Source organism: Schistocerca americana, chromosome 3 (assembly GCF_021461395.2).
Source record: "Schistocerca americana isolate TAMUIC-IGC-003095 chromosome 3, iqSchAmer2.1, whole genome shotgun sequence".
Taxonomy (NCBI): domain Eukaryota; kingdom Metazoa; phylum Arthropoda; class Insecta; order Orthoptera; family Acrididae; genus Schistocerca; species Schistocerca americana.
This window is the reverse complement of record NC_060121.1, coordinates 549,445,289-549,470,859: the sequence shown is the minus strand read 5'-3', so window position 1 is coordinate 549,470,859 and position 25,571 is coordinate 549,445,289. Positions and strand designations below refer to the sequence as shown.

At 37.3% G+C, this 25,571-nt stretch overlaps 1 protein-coding gene across 1 annotated transcript in view; it reads left to right on the top strand.

Annotated features, from left to right (window-relative positions):
* The window catches only part of LOC124607430 (protein kinase C-binding protein NELL1-like), a 935,048-nt gene that overhangs the window by 830,590 nt on the left and 78,887 nt on the right, over positions 1 to 25,571 (top strand). Inside the window, exon 15 of the mRNA XM_047139757.1 lies at positions 24,561 to 24,610. Coding sequence (XP_046995713.1) covers positions 24,561 to 24,610 — 50 coding nt within the window. The remainder of the gene's footprint in view (positions 1 to 24,560; positions 24,611 to 25,571) is intronic.

Sequence of the window (25,571 nt, the reverse complement as noted above, 5' to 3'; positions counted from 1 at the left end):
CCAGTCAATGAACTAAAAATGTGTTCTACTGCTTCAGTATCTTCCTTTGACATAGAGTGATGCCTTCCTGTTGATAGGAACTGGAGCATTTACAATCTCCAAACCATTGTGAACAGGAAGTGAGCTCTGATGGTGTTGTTGCTGTCCTTCAGCTGGAAACCTAGATCCAGCAGCTGGTCCATGTGGTAGCATAAAGTTCACTACAGTTTCGTTTAACTCATCACTGGTCTCTATAATCTCTGCAATCCACCAGTCACAGTCACACTCACATGCCACAAACATCCCCCTCGAATATGAATATTATCCGGCTGTTTCTGAGGTGTTGGAAAACAAACAAAATTTCTTCTTTCTTGCTCTTTAAAGTGTGTGCGGTATGAGTTTACCCATCACTCTGAGTCCAAAAATGTGTCTACTGAATTCCTTTCAAAGGAGTAGTTTGTTTGGACGATTCTTCGTTTTCCTGCTCATGGAATACTTCGATTTCCTCTTTGGACAAAAGAATGAGGGCTGTGGATGTGTAAGATTTCACAACTCTCGTACAATCCTCAGCATTCTGAATCACAGCTGTATTTGATGTGGAAATATTATATTTTGTAGCATGGTGCTTTAGCAGGCCTCCTATACCATCACAAGGCCCCTTCCTGTGACCAGTAGCACTGTATATCCAGTCAGTTGGCACAAGTGACTTACTCAATTCAAACAGTTGGTAACAATTTTTAAAATGACAAGGAGCACCATCAGAAATAATGATGATCTTCTCTGCCCCTCTTTGCAGTTGAAGAATTTTGTGCATTGCTAGCAAAGCATGTACTGAGTCATGTCCTGTGTCATCACTTATAACTGCAACACTTGTGGTCTTGTTTTGAAAATATGTCACTCCTGTAAAAATTGAAACCTGGTCATTACTCCAGTGATACCCTTGCACTTCTTGTGGGAGGATTACAGACCAGTTCTCAGCAACAATCACAGTGAAGCACTAAACATATTTCTTCAGCCTGTACATGCCCTTTCACTTGTGCAATGTGTTGTTATTGCAATTTGTTCAGATGCTGGTGTATTTCTGCTTTCACTGACCATTTACCAAGTTCATCAATGAAACTGTCAAAGGCAACAGTTTTCTTAATTACTTTATTTTCCTCCCATGTCACATATGTAATTTCTGCAGTTATTTGCTACGTTTTCCAGGCCAAGTGTCTGTAAAGACAATCCTCCCTTTTCAGGGCAGTCACCACTTTCTTGAAACAAACAAGTCTCTCGCTTTATGTCACAGACTACTAATGACTTCACATGCCCAACCAAGGTGTCATATGTCACCTGTTCCAGTAAGTTCTTCAAAGTTACCACACAGAGTTCAAAATTCGTGCAGTACACACATAAAAAGATATCTCTAGGTGGGTGTGGAACTACCCACTTAGGTTGTAGTGCATAAAATTTTGATCTTCCAATGTATGAAGTTGTATAGTTGCTCTTATAAATTGCAAAAGTTTCTTTAATACTGTGAGTCATGTACCTCTTCACTTTCACAGCTTTTTGACAGTCAACTGTTGCAGTTATAGTGTCTTTTTTGTTGGCACTCTGGTGAGAACAGCACCATTTATCTTCCAGATAAAATGACTGCACTATTTGGACTTGAGCTGCTTCTACAGGATGACCAAAATAGGGATCTGGTCTCCCAAAGCCTCCTTCTACAGACCTCTCATAACTTGATTTGTCTACCATGTACTTTGATAATGATGGAATGTGGTTCAAAATTGTTTTCTTTGAAAATGTCTCTGGAATAATAATTAAAACTTGCACCTTTTCACTGTAGGATGCACAATATTCAACAGCTGAATTGATATTTGTGAAAAATTCATGGCAAGAGATGCAAGAGTGCTTTGGTTCATTTTCTTCTGAAGGTGGAATTTATACTTTGAAGAATGTGGTCAGTTTTGCTGTAGTGTATTCATCCATAGGTTAAGTAATTTCTCTGCACTTTCTTGATGACTCGACTTCACTGACCACGGTTTCTGAACAAGACTAACACCTACCTCTGTAGCTGATTTATTCAGGGTATTTAATTCTTCCTCTACTGATACAAAATCTGCATCATCTGTACCATGGGAGGCTTCACCTCATTCAGACTATCATTGTTGTTATTCTGTTTAGAACACAAAAGTTGTCACTGGAAACAGCTTCACTTTTCAAAATGAAGAAGTCAAATGAGAACACTTATATCCATTATATCCAACCTGAACAAAGTCTTTCTTTCTTTCTTTTTTGTCTTTTTTCTTGTCTTACATATCATTCTTTTATGGATATGCAAGTAGCCAGCACACTTCACTCTCCTGTGGCCCCAGTCAGAAGACAGTTCAAACAGTCCTTTTCACAAAACACACTGCAACTTTGTCAACTGGAAAATTCCTCACAAAAACACAGAACTCACCGGATGGTCTCAGTTTTCTTAGAAGCCTCTTCGGTAAACAAATTAGCACTGAACAACTACAATACAGAAACCTGCAATGAACAACCATGACAAACTAAATGACAAGAAACTACAACAAAGTGTAAGAAATACCTGCAGCAATGGAAGTGAAAATAAATAACTACAACAAAGAAAGTGATAAGAAATAACTGCAACAAAGACAATAGAAATAAATATTTTAAGTAAGAAACAACTTCAGTGAAGACATTCATTACCCTTGAAAAAAAAAAAAAAAAAAAAAAAAAAAAAAAAAAAAAAAAACGATTTTTAAAAATAAAACCTGTACAACTAAGTTGGAACCTCTCCTTTACAGAGAATATAGTATTACATGGTACTAAACAACAGAAAAATATGTAACTTTTCTGGATTGGAATTTTTGAAAAAAAATTTTTCTCTGTGAATTATAAAAAAATCCAAAATGTGACAGTAAAAGAACTTTGACAGATATGTCCAAATGGAGGATACCATTGTAATCATAAAGCAATTATCTTTCAAATAAAAAAAAACTCTATCTAGACCTGTTACAGAGACACAGCATTTTAAAATTTTTTCCAAAATTCACATCTCCAAAATGGTGTTTGCAGTGCTATCTTTGGAGACCTGTATCTTGGGGAATGAATTTTTTTGGAGAAAACAAAAAAAATCATGTTTCTTTCTTACATGCTAAATTCAATAAACTATAAAGGTAACCTCCCCACCTGACGTAGTATGGATTATACCAACAACATCAAACAAACCGATGAAATGTATCAATATTATGAAAAGAAAATTTGCCTCCCCCCCCCCCCCCCCCCCACACACACACACATGTCATGTGAGTTTGAGTTGTGTTTGTGCGAGTCTGTGTGTGTGTGTGTGATCTACTTTTGATGAAGGCCATACTTGCTGAAAGCTTTATTTGTGGCAATCTGTCTGTTGTGCCTATAACAGCATAATCTGTAAGAAACAATATGGGGCTTGAGATGTTATCCACCGGATCATTTGCATATATCATGAACAGAGATCCTCCTATGACACTCCCTTAGGGCATACCTGTAGTTACTTTCATGTCTAGTGATATTGTCTCATTAAGTGTCAGATTCTGTCGGCTCAGAAGTCCTGAATCCTTTCATAATTCTTGTCTGATATTCCCTAACCTCAGATTTTATGTAGTAAGTGCAGGCATTAACCTGGATGCTTCTATCTATGTATGGATCCTTGAGATGAATAGAGCACCCAAAATTTCACAAAATCTCTACAAGTGGAATCAACATTAATACTTACATAGAATATTCTCATGGAGATTTTGTTTGATATCTAGCCTTTGTTAGAGTATTCTCATGGAGATTTCGTTTGATATCTAGCCTTTGCTTAAATCTGTGATGAATCATGTTTCATTTTGAAGAAACTTTCTAATATGAGTACTGAACCACAGTTAGGTTTTCACTGTTCCACATAATGTTGCTCAACAGATGTAATATTTTTTCATTTTATCCATTGATACTCTACATCTTTACTCCCAGAGAGGGATGTTTGATTTTGCCCAGGTAGTATACCATCTGTTTCTTTTCTCTTTCTTAACACTATCTTTAACACTTGCAGTTATTGGTGTTATAATAGCCTTTAGTCACATATTCCTTCCTTTAAGTCTACTGCATCAGAAAGTTTGTTGCCTTCACATGTTCCCTAATTGTTGAAGGTAAATTTCAGTTAAGAGTCTTAAAACAGTCTCAAGTTAGTCTCTGTTACTGGCACCTATTTAAACCATGCGAGTCTCTCAACTTATAACTGGAAAATTGAATTCTCATCCTATTACCATAGCTTGATCACAAAATTAATATTTCCCAAGTTTGCTCTGAAGAATTCTCCCATTTGGACAAAACATGTGACTGCCATGTTTAATCCACCGTCCTACTATCTCTCACATTATTTCGCATACAGACTCAGCAATAATCTGAATCAACACTGCTAAGTTAACAGAAATAGATATGCTGCTACTGTTTGCATCCAGCCAATCCACATGTTATATTTCTATGCCTACCTCTACATTTACATGTATACTCTGCAAACCACTGTGAAGTGCATGGCACACTGTATTAGTTATTAGTGATTTTTTCCGTTCCATTCATGTAAGGAGCACAGGAAGAATGACTGTTTGAATGGCTTCTACATGATGTAGGTAATCTAAGCTTGTCCTCACAATTCCTAAGGCATGATACATAAGGAGTTTTAGTATATTCCTAGAGACATTGTTTAAAGCCTTTTCTTGAACTTTTTTGTAACCAAGCTTGCTGTGGACAGTTTGCATCTGTCTTCAAATGTCTGCCATTTCAGTATCTGGGGTATCTCTGTAACACTCTCCTATGGGTCAAACAAACCTGTGACCACTTGTGCTACCCTTCTCTGTATACATCCAATATCCTGTGTTAATCCTATTTGGCATGGTTCCCACACACCTGAGCAATATTCTAGGATAGGTCAGATGAGTTTCTCATATGCAAACTCCTATGTAGACCAATCATTCTATTTTATATCCCTACATAGGGTTTTAAGATTTACCTGCTACTCACTTCTGGTTTTGGACATTTTTTCTTTTTTCTAGTACTATGAAGGTATCATTGCTATTAACAATTGAGACATTTTATAACACTTTAAGACACTAGTTCCTGCAGATCATATTAACATTTCTTTTAATCAGGAAAGGATGAATGTTGGCTCCTGTTTTCCTTAGGACTGATCTGCTCCATCTCTTATTTGAGCCTATGGAGGGACTCTTCTAACTTAAAAAATTCTAGTATACATGCTATATAAGAAATTGCTTAAGCTGTCGGCACATGGACCATGCATCCGGACATCGAGTGTTGAGCATGATGTGATGTCACAGCATGGAACAACATGTTCAGGAGTCTTTCCGAACATGCAGAGCAATATCTAGCATGTCAGATATTCTCAGTGTGCATCTGAGCATTGACCAATCAGATGGCACAATGCCACCTACATCACACCCATGCCATCTCCCTACAGCACTGAGCTGTGAGGCGCTATATTGGCATTCAGTTCAGGTCAATATGTAAATATGCCATTTCTGAGCACCAGAAAATTGAGACTCACTCGAAAACACATAGTTAATTGTGTGACTTGTTGCAATAAAACAATGAGAAATGTCATACTCATGGCAAAAGAATTATTGTAACTTCTTTATATATATCACAGTCTGAAAGATGTGTTCACATGGTACTGTCAAGATTCCCATGGTTTTGAATAAATCAGTACAGTGAGCTCTCTTGCTGCTTTTTGTTATTATTCGTACAGCCCTCTTTTGCAGCTTGAAAATTGCTTGTATGTTCTGCACATTTGTACCCCAGAAGGTTATGCCATAACTAATTATTGAATGCACATATGCAAAGTATGTAGTCCTAGCACATGAACTATTACATACTGACATAATTATCCAGAGTGCATAGCAAGCAGTAGCAATTTTCTTTTCTAGTGCTGCAATATGGTCAGTCCAGTTAAGCTGTGAGTCAACATGCATTCCTAGGAATTTTGTGTTTGTGACACAATCTATAAGTTCATCTTTAACTTTTAGGCCTATGCTATTATGTTTTTTATTTATGTGGAAATTAGTACTGTTTGTTTTTTTAATATTGCTTACTACCCACTTGCATACATGATCGAGAGTTTCTTCAGCTTTGTCTCTCAATTTGTCTGGTGACTCATTGCTGATAAGGACGCTGCTATCATCTGCAAATAGTATTGCTTCCCCGTATTTGACACTCTGGGGAAAATCATTGATATATATTAGGAAGAATATTGGCCCTAACACACTTCCCTGAGGGACTCCTATGTTAATATGTTCTGGTTTGGAAATGTGTTTTGTCAATCTGGTGAACTTCGTTTGTGAGATCTCTACACACTGTACCCTATTTTCCAAGTACGATTGAAACCAATTATTTACTGTTCCCCTTATTCCTAGTGCCTCCATTTTGTTTAGTAGTATTTTGTGGTCTACCGTGTCAAATGCTTTGCTAAGGTCAAGGAATATGCCTGTTACATGTTCACCTTCGTCAAGTGCTTCTAAGACAAAATTTGTGAAGTGAGCTACCGCTGAACCTCTTCCTGGCCTGAAACCAAACTGTTGTTTACACATTAGGTTGTACTTGTTTAGGAAATCCATTAGTCTCTTTTTCATTATATTTTCTATTACCTTGGAAAAGGATGAGAGTAATGAGATGGGCCTATAGTTTTCTATATTTTCTGGATCGCCGTTCTTAAATAGAGGCAGGACTTTTGCACATTTTAAGTATTCTGGGAAGCAGCCCCTAAGTTCCTCAGATACCTCACTTAATGCTGGTAGTTTTTATTTGTAGGATAGTTGTCATCTATCATAAAGTATCTGTCAGTTCAGGTTTTTCACTATCTCCATGACTCCTTCCTATGGATCACGCAAACCAGTGACCATATATGCTGTCCTCTTTTGTAAACAATCAATATCTCCTGATAGTCATAGTAGAAGACTATTTCAGGCTGGGTTGTACAAATCTTTTATAAGCGATGACTTGTGGACTGTTTGCATTTTCTCACTATCCATCAATGAAGGTCAGTAATAGACAGTATGAATGGTCAACTTCAGTTTATTGAAAGAATTCTAGGAGAGTGTAGCTCATCAATAAAGGACACCATATCCTAGAACACCTATGGGACTACTAAAGTGTTTGGGATCCCCACCAGACCAGATTCATGTAACACATTGAAGCAATACAGAGGCATGCTCCTAGATCTGTCACTGGTGGGTGTGATTAATGTGTAAGTGTTACAGGAATGCTTTGTATTCTCAAATGTGAATCCCTGGAGGGATGACAACCTTCTTTTTGTGAAACATTGTGAAGAATGTTTGGGGAACCACCTTTTGCAACTGAGTGCAGAATGATTCTATTGCCACCCACTAACATATGTCTTGTGTAAGGACCACGAAAACAAGAGAAATTAGGACTCATATTGGAGGCATGTAGACAGTTGTTTTTCCCTCACTCAACTTGCTAATCAAACAGGAATGGAAATGAATAGTAGTGGTACAAGGTACCCTCCACCAGCCATTGTATGCTGGATTGCAGAGTACGTATGTACATGTAGAAACATGCCAACTGCTTTACTTCCAACTTTGCCTATGTGGTCATTCCATGAGACAACTCACATGTTTCCAATTGCACTCTGATCATTTCATAAACTGGACACTGTGTGCCAAAATTATCTGATTTGCTTAGCTGAAAAGTGTTATATTATGATACCTAAAGTCTTGCACAATTTTTGACATTATAAATAGGAAATGACACTGTTCTTGTTTCAGATATGTTACTTTTCAAGATATCACCAGATAATTATGTCAATTTTTCCCCTGGAACAGAAACTCAAAAATAAAAATTTGTTTCATGCAGAAGTGCAACATGTCAACTGCATGTTAAATAAATGTTCTCTTCATTTGATTCCCTCCCATCCAAACAATTTTCTGTTCATAGATATATCCTGAGATGTGCATTATGCTTACCATCACACAGCAATCAACTGTCTTTCTCTGTTTGTTTCTGCTCCATTAAAAACCAAAAAGCTGTGTCTTATTTAAGGTGACTACATGCTTCCCTCTTTACCAGCAAGTAGTACATCTAAAGTAATACATCAATTTCCCTCTTTCTCTCCACCACAATTAAGTTAATTTTTATTTAGTCAGTAACAGAGATGAAAATTCATATAATAGTTGATACAAGTGAAAGATAGACTTGCAATATAATTACTATGCATATATTAGCCAACTTTAATTACATCATGAAGTATGAGTATGCAAGCAAGATTTTACCCTTAGAATATACAAGTGTAAAACTGAAAATTAAAGCTATTTTGTCAAAAAACACTAATTTTGTTTGGGAATGGCTCTATTACGTTAGAGAACAATTTTAATTGAAAATAACAATCAGCCAGAAATTAATTATTTTTAAAGTCCAACGTCAGTGATAATTATATAAAAGATTGAAACCTAATTTGTGGCTGGTTCCAGTTTTTAGGTTTAAATTATGAGCACTAAAGTTAATATCTCTTTTAGCATTTGGACTATAAAGTACAATATCTTTCCATATTTTTTGAAATCTGAAAATGAATATTCATTTTGCTTTGAAATGTTGCTCCAATGATCATCATTTTGGTAAGCATGCCTGTTTAATTTACTGTAGTTTATGGTGTTTGCAATTTTGTGTTTTGCTGTTTGAAATAATGAAATAATATTGTCTCATCTTTAAAAATGTTTATAATTGACTATGAGAATTTTTCAATATCTTAGAATCATAAAAATGGGTAAATATTAACAAAAAATATGTATGTTATCTTCATTTGGAGTGTTTAAAAAATGTGCTTGAGGGAGTGAGGAAAGTGAAAATAATACTGAATCTTAAGCTGCCTAGTTTTGTCAGAGTTATAAACATAATATTGATAATTGAATAAATGAATTCATTGAAAAAATAAATAATAATAATAATAATTATAATAACAATATTGCAAAAGACGTTGAGTATATTGTAGGACTGTGATGGTATATTGCCCTTGATTCAAAACAACAGGGAACCTTTGAGTGTATCTTAATTGCCTTTTGCTGGGCCAATCTGTAGGAAGATTTGTAGACTTCTGTGGAAACAAGACATCCATTGTGTTTTACTCCCATGAAAAAAGATAAGAAGTCTTATTTCAGTGTTAAAGATGAAAACCCAGTCATGCATTTTATGTGAGTGTGGCATGTCTTATGTGGGAAAGATTTTTAAAACAGTTGAGGACCATTGCAAATAAATGCCAGAAACACACTACTTTCTACATCCACAATTACATACCTGACTAAAACAAGTAAATCAACTGTTATCAAACACAGCCTAAAACCATTAAATGAAATACAAGACCAGTGTCACAGTGCAGATGCCACATTTCTGGAACAGTGGAATTAAGGACTGCTATGAAAATAAAGATGTCAGAACAGCTAATATGTCATGATAGAGTTTTCATTTGAAATAAGGCTTGCAGTCTGACACTCAGTTTATAAATATTTTGCTGGCCATCTGATCCACCAGAGCTGGAAAATGCTGAGAGAATGTTGGTTTCACTGAATAACAGTGTGAAAAACAAGGAATTATCAAAGGCCTAGCAGAAGCCAATAGTCAGATCTGAATATAAATAGCAGCACAACACAAACAACACTTCACAGTCTGATTGGAGTCCAGACAACAGGTATGCATAACAACAAAGTTCGCAGTTTCTAAAGTAGATGACTAAGTCAGTTGTCAGAATATAGGTCACTAAATGAAATCAATGAAAAAAAATCAGTAAAAAATGGTATCATTGAGTATAAAAACATGATAGACAAATTATCTTACCTGGAATCACCATTTGACTTAAATGAAGCTGTAATTTGATTTAATGTTTGTTTACTGTAGGATTTTCCAATGTAAGCTTTTTATGAAATTTTGGAATGTGAACATGCTCTGTTCCTTATAAATATAACACTATGCATGGAGAAGATAGTGAATGTTGTGTTTCTGTGTATTATATATTATGTATGTATAATATTCCAGGTTTGTTATGTAGTTGGCTGTTTATAGTGGTTGTCACATTGTCTGCTGTTATTAATTCAAGTTAAAGCAATCATTTAATACTATGTATGTCTGTTAATGAGGTCATTAATGCATGTCCATTGCTAATGACATCATCAATGAGACTTTCGGCATTAGTATCCATCATGATTTTTTCTTACGAACTCTTGCGAATGATATTTGCCTCAGAGGTTACTAGGTTGAGGCCTAGTAGCACAAAAAATTTTCATCACCATTATATTTCTAGTGTAGGATAAGTGATCTACATTTCCTGATTATCATATTTTTGCCAATGTCCTAGTTTACATTTCAAATGTGATTTTAATATCTTGGAGTGAGAGTAGTGAGACTGAAAGATGAGCCATCTCTTAGAGGTGGCATCAGGCTTGGCCACTTCCATGGGCTCTTCAAGAAGAATAGACTATATCCTAACACCAATTATCATCACCATCTCTCTTTTCTTACAGTCACTCATACTAAACTGTGATGTGTAAGACAAGCTGTCGAAGTGGTATAGAGTAGAAATGATTCCAACAAGCTGAAGCCATGCAATATAACAATAAAAATAACAGTAATTTTAATATTACTTCAGCCATAACAAGGGCTGTTTAGTATGAATACATTATTCCCACAAGTTTCTTTGGTCTTTGGAAAAAAAATTTTTTTTAGTAAAAGATTAATTTCAGTGTCAATGTAGAGTTCAAAACAGGGAGCTAATCCAAAATGAGTGTCTGTAAGACATCTTCTGATCTAAGGACTGATAAACAGTCCTGCTTTCACTGTTTCAAAACTCTTTCAGGGGAACTTTTGACGTAAGCAGGTGGATAGATACCCATTTACTTTTGAAATTCGTAAAAAAGTCTTCTGAATCCCATTTTTATTTGTAGTGCTGGAAGCAAATCTTTTCTTGGCTTTGTCAGTGTTTTATTCCAGAAGGTAATGATCATCTCTTAGGCTAACAATTCTGTAAATAATGTTTGTCTGTAACATACCTGTCCAATTCCCTCAGAAAACAACATTATGTGGTGTAACTAGATTGCAGTGCTAATAACTTGTCAGTAAGAGAATTACCACGAACTTCCCACTACTTTTAACATGAAGATTGTATAGCCCTGACAGTGCTGTTACATGAACCAGGTGATTTTCATACTGTTGAACAATGGTTTTACCCCAAAAGGTGAAGCATTCCAAAGAAATGCACTACCTGCGTAATTTTCTGTCAGTTGTAGTTGATTTGTAGTGCTTTAAGTGACAATATGATGTTGAACAAAAAAGTATTTGTTGCTGACACTTAACAAAAAGATTAAGGTAATTGGGGTACGTGAGGAAGACAAACTCAGTGTGCATAAAATGACATTGCCCTTAAAACATGGTAAAACACAAATTTATGAAACTTTAAGAAACAAATATAAAATACAGGATGAATGGACAAAAGGGTAATGACAAATGAAAAGAAAGGTGAAGAAGACAGGAGTCTTGTCCAATTTGGGAAATTATTTTAGTCCCTTGCCATTCCATTTTGAGCAAGGTTACTGTATCAGGTTTGCACTTAGAGGTGGCAGATAAGCAAAATTTTGCTCATATCATTTACATAATAATCTGTTGAATGGTGCTATTGGTTGTTATTTGAGACAAAGCCATTCATCATAGAACTGTCAACTGCACACATACCATGGCCCATACACAGCTACACTCTCTTTTTCTGCAAAGTAGCTCAGTTGCACCAAGTAGTGATATTGATAGGACCAAGGATGACAACATGAAAGAGGCACTGAGTGAAGGAGGGATTGCAGCGAGGAGATGGTCAACTTATTTGTCAACTAAGTTTGTTCTGTCAGTAGTCACAACATGTGGTATAGTATAACTTAAGCTTTTACTCTGATTCTTGTTTCTGTTTTTACCTTTATTGTTCTCCTCCCTATTTATATTTTTAGTTGATGTACAGGATGATTCAAAATTCATGTTAGAGGCTCCTAGGTATTGTAGAGGGGAATTAGTAAATGAAGTTTTGATAAGGAACCCATATCCAGAAATGTAGCGTTTGGATATAAAATAAGTTTGAAGATCGGATCACTTTCAAATATCCCATTTCACGGTATGTACATGAGCTGAGAAGAGGGTGCTGTCATCTGTCCCTGCTGTAATTATAATGATATACCATTTTCATCTGATTACAACAATGGCTGCAAGAAACTGGAACACTCACAACCAGGAGGGTTGACTGTGGTGCTCCACAGATGTACTGCATTCCCAACTTTGAAGAGGACATCCTTCATCACATAGAAGAGAACACGACTACATGTACTTGAAACATTGTCCATGCCATGGGCTCCTGTAGAGGCCATTGTCTTTGCCATATGCATACCATGAAGTAGGAGATTTGAAAGTGTTCTGAGCCTAAAACTGCTATTACACTCAGATGGTACATTTCTAGACAGGGGTTCCCTATAAAACTTCATCTACTAAGTCTGACTGACTTTCCACTGGGAGAGTCCTTACAAGGGTGATGTCAGTGTGGTCATATCAGTGAAGAGTGGCAGGGCTTGAGGATGGTCCAGGAGAGAGGTCCTAGTGAGATGAAAGCTTGTTGCTGTTCAGAGGTGGTGTGGTTGCTGTGGACGATACAGAGAGATGGGCTATAACAGATGAGCCACAAATGTTGCTGGTATAATCTGAGAAGACAGTGAGTTGCACACTGATGGGCTGTCAATGCAGCCAATGTTGGGCATATCATGGTGAATTTGGACAAGACATGGGGTATAGACTGAGACATAGCTCAAAGTGAAGGCATGAGTGAGCATTATGAAGAAGTCAGATGAGGTGTGAAATAAAGACTCGGATATGGCTTGGAGCAAAGACATCAGCAGTCATTGTGGAGCACTCAGACAAGGTGTGGAGTAAAGAATTTTGGATGTGGCTCGGAGTGAATAACTGTGTTGGGGCTAAGGGTGCTCTGATTGAGACACTGGTGAATGCGGTCAGCACTTGCTCATAGCAACTCCCAATGCAAAATGACTCTGGCCAGCTGGGAGGTGTCCTTCATAGCACATGGTAAGAATGCTGCTGTGTGATCAATGGGCTTGTGTCTGTGGAAGAAGAATTGTGCCCGGTATAGCACCATTAATTGCAGTGATTCTTGCACCTCTAGCAGCAAAACTAGCACTACATGTAGTTGACAACAAACATGTTCTGCTCCTAGTGATTATCCTGCATTTTCTATGGTGCTATCAACCATGGGCTGGAGAGGTGGCAGCTCACAGTACACTTCAGTGTTGTGTAATGATGGATCCCAGATGAATATAATGCCACTCTCCCATTAGAAAGGGAAGGAAAACTGGCTCAAAGGTGAAGCAGCTTCCATTGGGAGAAGGCTGGGATTGGTCTGCTGGAAGGTCACCAGCAGGCATTGGCAGATGATGAGAGGTGATGCTCTATTATTGGAAGCTGCCAGAGTTGTGATGAAGCTGATGAGCTGGCAAGATGTCTGATGTGGCATTGATGCCAACAGGAATAAGCATCTATGACCAGGGACCAGGGCATGGTCATCATGGAAGACAAGGCAGCCGCCAGAATGCAGTGATGGTGATGAGACCAGCTGCAGCCCAGCATTTTCCATTGGGACATCTTTGAGCACCTCACCATGTACAAGAGGAAAAGGACAGGGAACAGGGCCAAATGTTCTACAAAGGGTGATATGACAGGAGGCAACAATGCAGAAATGGAAGAAGGAAGCGATGCAGAAGTGGAGGATGTGACGGAGGCATCAAGAGGGTTAGTGGAAGTGGGCCCAGCATTGGGGAGTGCTGCAGTGGTGAGGAATGTGGCAGCAGCAGTGACAGCTAGAGGCTCATTAGAACCTGTAAATGATGCTGAGGGCAGAAGAGGAGAGAACTTCTGTATGGATACCCGATCAAACACCAGTGCAGTGACAGGGATACATTCTGGTGGGACATCAGCAGGTAAACGACAGGTTTGACCAGAAGGGTGATGGGCCTGGTGCACATCAGCAATGAACTGATGGGTCATCAGCTGTTGATGTGCTGGTGGGACATCAGCAAATTGCAGGTGGGTTTGGCTGGGAGAGATGGCAGTAGCATCACTCTTGGTCATAATCGGCATGCAGATTAGCTTCTCTAGATATTTGTTGTACCATTGCACATGCTGCTGCAGCAGCAGCAGAAGCTATGTTGATACTGTCATAGGAGTTGAAGCCAGAAAGGAATGAGACACATGTATATGATAAGACAAAAAAATTGCCACTGTACAAAGTAGTGCACAGATATTGGTAGTTACACTGGGATGAGCACTCAAAGTAGAGGAAGTCTAGCAGTTGCTGGTGTGATGAAATCCACTTCTCATCGCAAAATTATGTGTCATGTCTGAGAGAGCCAGGCCAATTAGCAGCTACTATGTTGCAAGAATATTTATTTACATTATTTACATATTCATAGACATTATATATTTATACATTTAGGTCCATAAACTAGATACAGCAAAACAATAATTTGGACTTTAATATGCACTACTTGGCTCCAATCCACCAACAGTCACTGTTGATGCACCGGCAGAGTTCTTACTAGGGTGACATCAGTACAGCTGTATCAGTGGAGACCAGTAGGATCTGAAGACAGTCTGAGAGAGAGGTCCTGGTGAGGCAGAAGCACATAGCCAGATGAGGTAGTGTGGCTGCTATTGACAGTGCAGGGAGATGGGCTCCATTAGATGGGCCATGGATTTGATGAGCGTAATTTGGGAGTGACAATGAGATGTGCACTGATGGGCTATGAATGCAGCTGACATTGGGCCTAGTGTGGGCAACTCAGGTTAAATGTAGAGTGGAGAATCAGATGTGGCTCAGAAGAAAGATATCAGTGGGCATCAGACAAGATGTGGATGAAGACTTGGACACAAGTTAGAGCAAACAACTGTGTTGAGTGGAAGGGAGCTTTGATTGAGGAACTGGTGAATGTGATTGGCACTTGGCCTTGAGTGACTCCTGATGTGATCTGGCTCTGGTCAGTTGGGTAGCATACATTGTAGCCAACTGATAGAAGAATACTACCACAGTTATCAGCAGACATGTAATCTGCAGAAGAAGAACAGGCGTCCATAATGTAGTGTTACATGCACATCTACTTCTACGTGATTACTCTGAAATTCACAGTTAACTTCCTGGCAGAGGGTCATCAAATCACCTTTAAGCCACTTTTCTACCATTCTACTCTCAAATAATGTGCAGATAAAGTGAACACTTAAATCTTTCTGCACAAGTTCTGATTTCTCTAATTTTATTATGATGATCATTTCTCCTTATGTAGGAGGATGCCAACAAAATATTTTCACACTCTGAGGAAAAATTTTGTGATTCAAAGTTCCTGAGAGTGCCCTGCTGCAACCTAAAATGCCTTTGTTTTAGTGCCTACCACCACAATTTGTGTGTCATATCTGTGCTATCTCCCCCTTATTTCATGATAACACACACAAAATGAGGTGCTCCTCTTTGAAATTTTTTATGTCCTCCATCAATCTTATCTGATGTGCTTCTCACATCACACAGCAACAGAAGTGGGTGGACAAGCATACTGCAATCTGTCAATAAATCAAAGTCTTTGATTTTCTTTCACCACAACATTATTGATGTGATAATTGCAACAACCCATGTGCCTCTAGTGACAAAACTGGTGCTGTATGTTACCAAGACAGCTATGGGAGATGTTGTTGACAACAAATGTGGTGTGTTTATATTGTGTCCATACTGTTTATCCTACATCTGTTGTGGTGGTATCACCAGTAACCTGGAGAGGTAGCAGCCGGTAGTACACATCTATGTTGCATAACAGTGGATCCCAGGTGGAAACAATAACAAGCATACATAGTGTTACCACTATTGCTTTGTAAGTTCCTCCCTCTTTCATACTTAACCCTCAAGTGGGTGTGCCATTTTTCATAACACAAGCAGGCACGTGGCGCACTTTGTACACACAAAAAGAATAGGTTTCCGAATGTTACCAAGGTAAGTCACATATGATCAAAATCACAGTTTAATGTTAGTTTATTTAAACAAGGAGAAAGTGAACTTACATAATATGAGCTAAACTTTTATTAAACAATAATGAAATAAATTTTCACTATAACTCTCTATTGCCAAGGACAGGTGTTAAAGAGACAGTAATGACACATTCGAAGCATTAAGCAGTGCAGTTGCATCAGATATCAGTCAGCTGCATATTCGATCACTAATTACCTCATAGACAACTGCCTCAATGTGGGATTGTGTTGCTAGTTCATAAATGGGGTCATTTTTTTGAACTGATTGTAAATTTTTTCTTGCCTAGCATGTTTTGTATTTTATATTACTCTTGCTCACTTTGATGTGTGACAACACAATTCATTGCTGTGTTACCTAAAGCAATAGGTATAGGTTTGCAGTTGTGGAACAAAAATGGAACCGCACAAAATCATTTTATTTTTGGTTGGCGCTTTATACAAGGGTTAACCCAATCAATTGTGCAATCTTACCTTTTCATGCACAGAGACTGACAATTATAGATGCTAGGTGTCTCCATTCATGCCAGACCCCTCCCCCTTTCCCCAGATGACCTGTCCTTCAGAAGCCCAAACCCAGTTAGAACCTGTGTTTTCATAAAAAGTCTATTTATAACACAGTCTGTCTATATATAATCCTTACCAACCTCATTCTACAGGAACACAACACTTAGACCAGGGATCCATGTAACACCTTTCTGCAGGTCATGAAACACTCATGCCCTGCAAACTCCAATTTTTACTAACCAACTTGAATTCCAAAACTCTCATCATCAAATGACTGAAAGAACATGTACATTACCACTTTAAGAAAAGTTCTCATGCTTATTAACCTCCCTTTGACAAACTTACCCACCAATTCCTCATTGACACTAAAGCCTTCTCTCTTATGTGCTTCCCCTGCCACACCTGAAGAGAATTTCTGTCCCCAATTCACTGGAAACCAAGAACCTAAATAAAGTTACAAGATGATCAGTAATTTGTAAAAATGCCCTCTGCAAAGGTCTGACTTTAACTCTCACATCCATATTCAATAATGCTACACTTATCGTAGGTGTATTTTCCTTCATACAGTGCCTGTAGATGACTGAGCATTGTGACACAGTAATTAAGACATTAGACTCATATTTGGGAGGAGTGTGATTCAAATTCCCATTTACCCATCCAGATTAGGTTTTCCTTTCTTTGCCTAAATGAACTGAATGTGTGTTCCATGTCATTTCTTTGTAGAGGACATGGGGAATTTGCTTCTTCATTTGAACCTGATCTTTAATTAAATCATAATTGCTGTCAGTTCAAATCCTATGAGGGTGGTTTGAAAAGTACTTGGAACAGGACAGAAAAAAGTACCTACATCACTGAAACTTTTTTTATTTTTCAATGAAGTCTCCTTGTAGATTAATACACTTGGTCCAACGATGTTCCAGTGCCTTGATCGCATCTCGAAAATGAGTTTTTTTCCAGGCCTGCAAAATAGTTGTCAACTCTTGCTATCAATTCATCATTTGAAGTGAATCTTCATCCCCAAGAAAAATTTTCAGTTTTGGTAAGAGATAGAAGTCAGATGGAGTCATATCAGGTGAATAAGTTGGGTTTGGCAACAATTCATACCTTAGTTTGTGTAATTTTGCCATGGCCATGGCACATGTGCGCGGGTGCACATTGTCATGATGGAAGATGACTTTCTTACTTGCTAAACATCGCCTTTTTTTGCGTATCTTTTGTTATAATTTGTCCAGGAGGTTTGCATAGTATTCTCCAGGAATTCTTGGCGCAGTGGGGAGATAATCTACAAACAGAATCCTCTTCGCATCCCAGATCACTGATGCCATGACTTTTCCTGCTGAAGGAATTATCTTTGCTTTCTTTGGTGGTGGGGAATCAACATGTTTCCACTGTTTTGACTGTTGTTTTGTCTCTGGGCTATGTTAGTGCACCAAAATTTCATCTGTAGTCTGAAACCAGTGCAAAAAATCTTCTTTGTTTTTCCTAAAACGAGCCAAACATTGTTCCGATATGTCCATTCTTATGCGTTTTTGATCCAGCATCAAGAGTCGCAACACCCATCTTCCAGATAAGTTTTTCATTTCTAATTCTTCAGTTAAAATGTGATACACCCTTTCAGATGACATCTGGCAAGCGTGAGCAATTTCACACACTTTCAATCAGCAATCCTCTATGACCATTTTGTGCACGTTTGCAATGATTTCTGGAGTAGTGACACATCTTGGCCAACTACTGTGCAGATCATCATCTAAACTCTCTTGACCAAATTTAAATTCATTTGTCCACTTGGCAACAGTTGAATACGAAGGAGCAGAGTCCTCCAGTGTATTCTGGAAATTGGCATAAATGTCCTTTGCTTTCATATCTTTCTTTACACAGTACTTAATCTCTGCTGGAATCTTGATTTTTTCCATCTTCACAAATCACTATGTGGGAACAACAACAGAACTGCATCACCGCCACAGCTGTCTTCCAAGAGCACTGACGTGGCATGTGTTTACAGGCAACAGTTGAATGAATATCACGTGAACAAATCGTTGCGCTAGTGCTAACCTCTCATGGTGATTCTGAGAACTCGTCAAACCACCCTTGTAATTTTCTAACTCTCTTACAGTGGAAATACCTCTTTACTATAAACAGATGAACTACCTACCCAACAGACCAGAACCACCGCAAAGTCAATATCGAGCCCCACCATACTCAGTTTGGCCTACATCCAACTGTGGGCCTGTGCTACTTCCACCTAACAATCTGTTGATACCTTTGCAGGAATTCCCAGCCTCCAACCTTCCCATACCTTTCTTTCCTAAATCTGAGACCAAACTCACAACTGTGGGCAGAATCACCATCCACCACTTTAATCAAAGTCCTACACCCAAAGTCATGATCTTATCATTCACCATACAGGTAATTTTTCTCACTTGTCTGAGTTGATACAGTATGTTTGACTTCTTTCAAAAACAAATAAAATTCTTTAAATTTCTGGTAATCAGATCCAGGTCTTCTAAGTGGCAATAAGACATACGGACTGCTAATCTACAGAGATAGACTTCAACAAACTACTGTTTTCTCAAGCCATTATTGTTATATACTGATTTGTACAAACAAGCTATAAGTTCCTTCTCACAGCTTCTTTTTATTTCCTTACATTTGTAATTCTGGATCTGCTCTCCGATTCCAAGGAATCTTTTGAATAATAATAATAATAATAATAATAATAATAATAAATTTATAACTCACTGGTAACATAAATAAATACAATTTCATTATCTATTTTAATCAAATAATTTTTATAGCCCTATATTTGCTTGTGTCTGAATGTTCCACAGAGTCCTTAATATATTTTAAATAGTGCAGCCAGGTTTTATAAACTATTAATTAAACATAAACTTAATAACACAACTAACACCAGGGACATGAGATTCTAAATATTCCATTATAACAGTATTATGTGACATTTCATTATCTCAGCATTCTAGGTAGGTGAAAATCAGTTGACATAAAAGTAAAACAAAAATCTCAGAATGATTTGAGATTATTTCTCATAGGCTATTCTGGTCTGTATTGGTTCCATATGTTCTATGCAGTCAAAGTGATGTTAAGAATAATTAATAGAAGACTTGAAAAAGTAATGGAGGAGAATCTTGGTGCGGAGCAGTTTGGCTTTAGATGGAATACGAGCACCAGAGATGCAATAGGGCTCCTACGAATCTTGGGTGAAAGGTTTATTGAAAAAGGAAGAGACCTATATATGTGCTACATCGATCTAGAAAAGGTATTTGACAATGTGGTTTCGGACAAGCTGGCGACTATAATGAGGGAAAAGAGAGTGGACTGGAAAACCAGAAGACTTATAAATTCATTATATCTTAATCAAAAAGTTTCAGTTAAAGTGAGAGGAGAAAGTACAAACTGGATCAGACTAGGAAAAGGAGTAAGACAAGGATGCTGTTTATCACCTACTCTTTTCAACCTCTACTTGGAAAATATGATTGACCAATGCTCATTAGATGAATAAGGAGTAGAAATTGGAGGAAAAAGAGTAGGGTGTTTGAGATTTGCTGATGATATGGTCCTTCTAGCCACAGGGGAAAAAGAATTACAGGATTTGGTGGACACCATTGCAACTAACGGAAAAAAATATGGAATGAAAATTAACACAAATAAAACAAAAGTATTGGCACTAGGAGGAAATAAGGAAATAAAAATTATGCTGAATGGAAAAACACTAGAGCAGGTGCAAAATTTTAAGTATCTTGGAAGCAGGATAAACACCGACTGGAAGTGCACCACAGAAATTAAAACAAGGATAGCAATGGCAAAAGAGGCGTTTTATAAGAAAAGGAGAATCTTCTGCAGTGGTCTGGACAGAGAACTCAGAAAGAGGCTCATAAAATGTCTTGTATGGAGTGTTCTCCTATATGGTGCTGAAACATGGACAATGAGGAAAAAAGACAGAGAAAGGCTGGAGGCTTTTGAGATCTGGACATGGCAGAAGATGGAAAGAATATGTTGGATGGACAAAGTAAAAAATGAAGAGGTACTGAGAAGAGTGGGAGATAAAAGACAGTTACTAGATGTAATAAAGAGAAGAAAAAGAAATTGGATTGGGCATATATTAAGAAAGAATGATGGACTGATAAAAACAGTTTTAGAAGGTTATGTAGAAGGGAAAAAGGAAGCGGAGAAGGAAGAGATTCCAGATACTGGATGACATAATGGACGGTACAACATACAGCAGCCTTAAGAAGGAAGCAATGGATCGCAGAAAATGGAGAGGCAAAAGACCTGCTAATATAGCAGATAACTGATGATGATGGTGTTCTATGAATATAAATGTTACTACCAAAGCTTGAATTTTGTGCTGACTGTTTTGAAGTGTTATTGAAAAAAGTGAAGAAAAATCAGTAACTCATTTTCCCTCACTTTTCTTCAGTAACACATCACAATAATGAGTAACTCATTCACTTCACGTATCTTCAATAAGGCTTCACAACAACCACCACAAAAGTCAAGCTTTGGTAATAAGATTTTTATTCTTCTATCCGCAAGCAAGGATATACTGTGGAATTCATAAAAATTCACTGATGCCATGAATGTTTGTGGAAAGAATATAGTGATTTAAAGGAAAGCAAATATTGATTACAGTAGCTATTCCTCCATTATGAAGTACCAGATGTGATGATTTAGAATGGTGCAGTAATTCAATGTCTGATTGAAACCTCAACAAATCCATGAACCATGAACCTTGCCATCGGTGGGGTGGCTTGTGTGCCTCAGCAATACAGGTAGCTGTACTGTAGGTGTAACCACCACAAAGAGGTCTCAGTTGAGAGGGCAGACAAGCATGTGATTCCTGAAGAGGGTAGCAGCCTTTTCAGTAGTTGCAGGGGAAACAGTCTGGATGATTTACTGATCTGGCCTTGTAATATCAACCAAAATGGCCTTCCTGTGCTGTTACTGTGAACGGCTGAAAGCAAGGGGAAACTGCAGCCATTATTTTTTCTGAGGGCATGCAGCTCTGCTGTAAGGTTAAAAGATAATGGCATTATTTTGGAAAAAATAATCTGCAGGTGGGGACTACTCAGATGGATCCCGAATCAGGAGAAACAAAACTGACATTTTATGGATTGGAGTGTGTAGTGTTTGAACCCTATATTGGATAGGTTGAAGTTAGATATAGGGGGTATTAGTGAAGTTCGGTGGCAGGAAGACCAGGACTTTTGGTCTGGTGAATATAGGGTTATAAATATAAAGTCAAATAGGGGTAATGCAGGAGTGGGTTTAATAATGAAGAAGAAAATAGGAATGCAGACAGGCTACTATGAACAGCATAGTGAACACATTATTGTAGCCAAGGTACACATGAAGCCCACACCAACTACAGTAGTACAAGTATGCATGCCAATTACCTTGGCGGATGATGAAGAGACTGAAGAAGCGTATGATGAGGTAAAAGAAATTATTCACATAGTTAAAGGAGACAAAAACTGAATATTGATGGGGGACTGGAGTTTGATAGTAGGAGAAGGCAGAGAAGAAAAAAATAGTAGGTGAATATGGACTCAGTGATAGAAATGACAGAGGGAGCTGCCTGGTACAATTTTGCATAGACCATAATTTAATCATTGCTAACACTTGGTTTAAGAATCATATGATAAGGTTGTATTTGTGGAAGAAACCTGGTGACCATGAAGGTTTCATGTTGATTATGTAATGATAAGACAGATATTTAAGAAACAGATTTTAAACTGTAAGACATTTACAGGGTCAGATGTGGACTCTGACCACAGTTTATTGGTTATGAACTGTAGATTAAAAACTGAAGAAATTAGAAAAAGGTAGGAAATTATGGAGATGAGTTTTGGATAAGTTAAAATAACCAGAGATTTATGAGAGTTTCAGAGTGAGCATTAGGTAGTGGTTGACTAGAACAGGGGAAAGAAATACAATGGTAGACAAATGGGTAGCTTTAAGATATGAAAGAAGCAGCAGAGGATCAAACAGATAAAAACATAAATTCTAGTAGAAATCCTTTGGATAACACAAGAGATATTTAAAAAATCATAAAAGTCATTGATGGGGACCAAGATATGAATACAGTATGCAGATTCAAAAGGATGTAAAGTGCAGTAGTTATTCGGACACAAAGAGGCTTGCTCATTTATAGAGTAGCATGGAGAGCTGCATCAAACCAGTTTTCAGACCAAAGACCACAACAAGAACAAACTTTTGAAGAATCTAAGAATATTGTAAATATGTTCAGCCACTGACAAAAAATTTTAATATGTATTTAGAATGATTACAATGCTAGTTCAGACTAATGGCTAACAAGTGTACATTCTCAGATGCTGAGTAGGAACTGGCCATTTGGAGCTGAAAATACACTTAAAGTACATTTCCTGTTTCTTCGGGCACCTGTGAAATATTATGTTATGCCTAAGACATGATACTGATGTTATTGTACTACAGTTTGTGTTTAGTTATAACCTAAAGAAATAGACCATTTTCCCCTTAACTAAAATCTCCTCATATCAAGTTTGGAGTTAATTTACATTTGTCTGTTAAGCCACAGAAATTCTTAATGTACATAACGATGAAATGTCTCTGGGTGTGCTGGTAAGCACACATATAAGATTGTCTATGGCTTTGGTCTGGTACATACATAACAACTGATGGAACACAAACGTTGTATGTGACTTTTACACACCAACAAGTTTTCTACTCCTGAGCTTAGCATACCTAAAAGCCTCTCCGTGGATTGAAATTACAGTAAGAGTTGGACAATACATTTATTTAAAACAATTCAGTGATAGCATGATCTATGCTGCTGAAAGAGCTTACATTCACTCATACAATGTGTCAGCCTATTGATGATGGCAATTTTTGGTTTACAGCAGAGAGGACGTTTAATGCAGTTCACAATGTCTAGCTATCAACTCATTAGATAGGGCAGTCAGTGTTCAAACTTAAAGAAATGCATATCATCACCACTTATTGTATACATAGCTCATTACATTGTGCTTGTCATCATTATGTCCTTTAACTCAGAAGTTCTAAGAAATTTTTGATGAAACATCAATACAGATTGCTGATCAAGCTCAGCTGCAATCTTGAGATGATGTCAGCATGGTAAAAAGACTTTATATTGTACGCAAAAATTTCAGTTAAATTCTAGGCAGTTATTATGAAGATTCAAAAAGAGATACTTGAAGAGGAGATAATGAAAGGATATAAGCCTCATAGTGAAGTATTATGTATTAAATAAACTTTATTTTTGTTTCTTTCACAGCCTGCTTTAGGGAGGTTATTGGCAGTACATGTAAAGTGATTCAGATAACACTTCAACTCTGATATAAAGAACTAAAAATAATCACTTCCATTTAGAATACATGTTAAGATCAAATATAAATTGTATAAAGAACTGAAAATACTCAAGCTAAAAGAAAAGGCTGAAACAAAAATTTTAAAAAGTAATGTGTTAATTTTAATGACTGCATGCATCAATGAAATACCCAAGCATTTCTATGTTTATTTAGATTGTTACTCAGTATTAACAGGATGCAGCTTGCATTGTGTAAGGGTGTGACATGTTTTGTATCTGATCACCCTCTGACATTGAGCTCTGAACATGATTAGAATGATCATGTCTTCAGAAACTTCAGCAACAGTTATAAAAATGTCAGACATGCTTCATTAACTTTTATGCAATACTTATTTTGTTGAAGCAATTAATTTATGACTCTATACTGTGCAACAAAACTAACCAATAGTAATAAAACAAATTCTAAACTTATTGTTTTTATAGAACCAACTAACTTGGCATATTACTTTAATATGATTGGCAGTAATGATGTGTTACTAATTGAAACACTTTGTTGGATGGTTTGTTTTTTTCTGTGTTGTTGTAACTAACTATGTAGTAACACTGACTTCCCTTGCAGGTGCCGTACTGCGCGCAATTGGTGAGCAATACCGCGTGTTGTGTGCATCGGTAAATCACGTGGCTCCTACACTTCCTAAATATTAATATTTTTAGCCATAAAAGCTATCTGTTTGTCTGGTCATGATTATGTATTTTCAAATTGAAAGGACTCATTATTTATTGGGATTTCTGATATTATGCTGAGATATGATGTGTAGAGTATTTTCTACATGCTGCCATACCTAGGAAAATTTTTTGAAAAAAAATTTCCTGTGTAGTTTTAGAAGCATACAAGGGTTGAAAGCTAATGCAAAAATTTGAAATTAAAACAAAATGTTGAGTTTTCCTAACAGTTATTCATGGGATCTTATTTCTGACATAGGTGACTTTCTGTACAATATTCAAAAAATGAGATGTCATAAGTCAATAATAATAATGGAAAGAGTGCAGGTAATCACTCAGTATTCAGTTTAGGGGGTGATTAGATAACAGGCTTGTAAAGAAAAGTGAAAATATTGCTAAGAAGAAGGACATTCTCCAAAAGCTTGGCAATGTTTTCAACCTCCTTTACATGGGTGTCATTTGCTCAACATCTCCAGCATACAGCTAGTGATTACTTGTGCTCTTTCCCTTTGAGGACTTTCCATTATCATAGCAAAGTTGCTATTGTAAGACTAATACAAATTTAAATAATAAACTGTTGAATGGAGCATTTACAAATGTACTAAATAAGAAACATACGAATAAAACGAATGAACAAAATATTGACATATATGTTCCAGAATTGAATCATAGCCTTTGGGACGTTGGGTTTCTCCTTCTTTGGTTTCTGAAAATGGAGGGAGCAGTAGCGTTTTTTTTTTTATTTTGAAGGGAATGAAGTGCTTGTTCTACCTAGAGTACCCCTGCATTCATACACCTCCCCCCCCCCCCACCCCCCCACCCCTCCCCCTCCCCCTCCCCCTCCTGTTCTTTTTATGTACTTGTAAAGTCATTCCATCTGCAACATCTGACATGCCTCTTCGCAGTT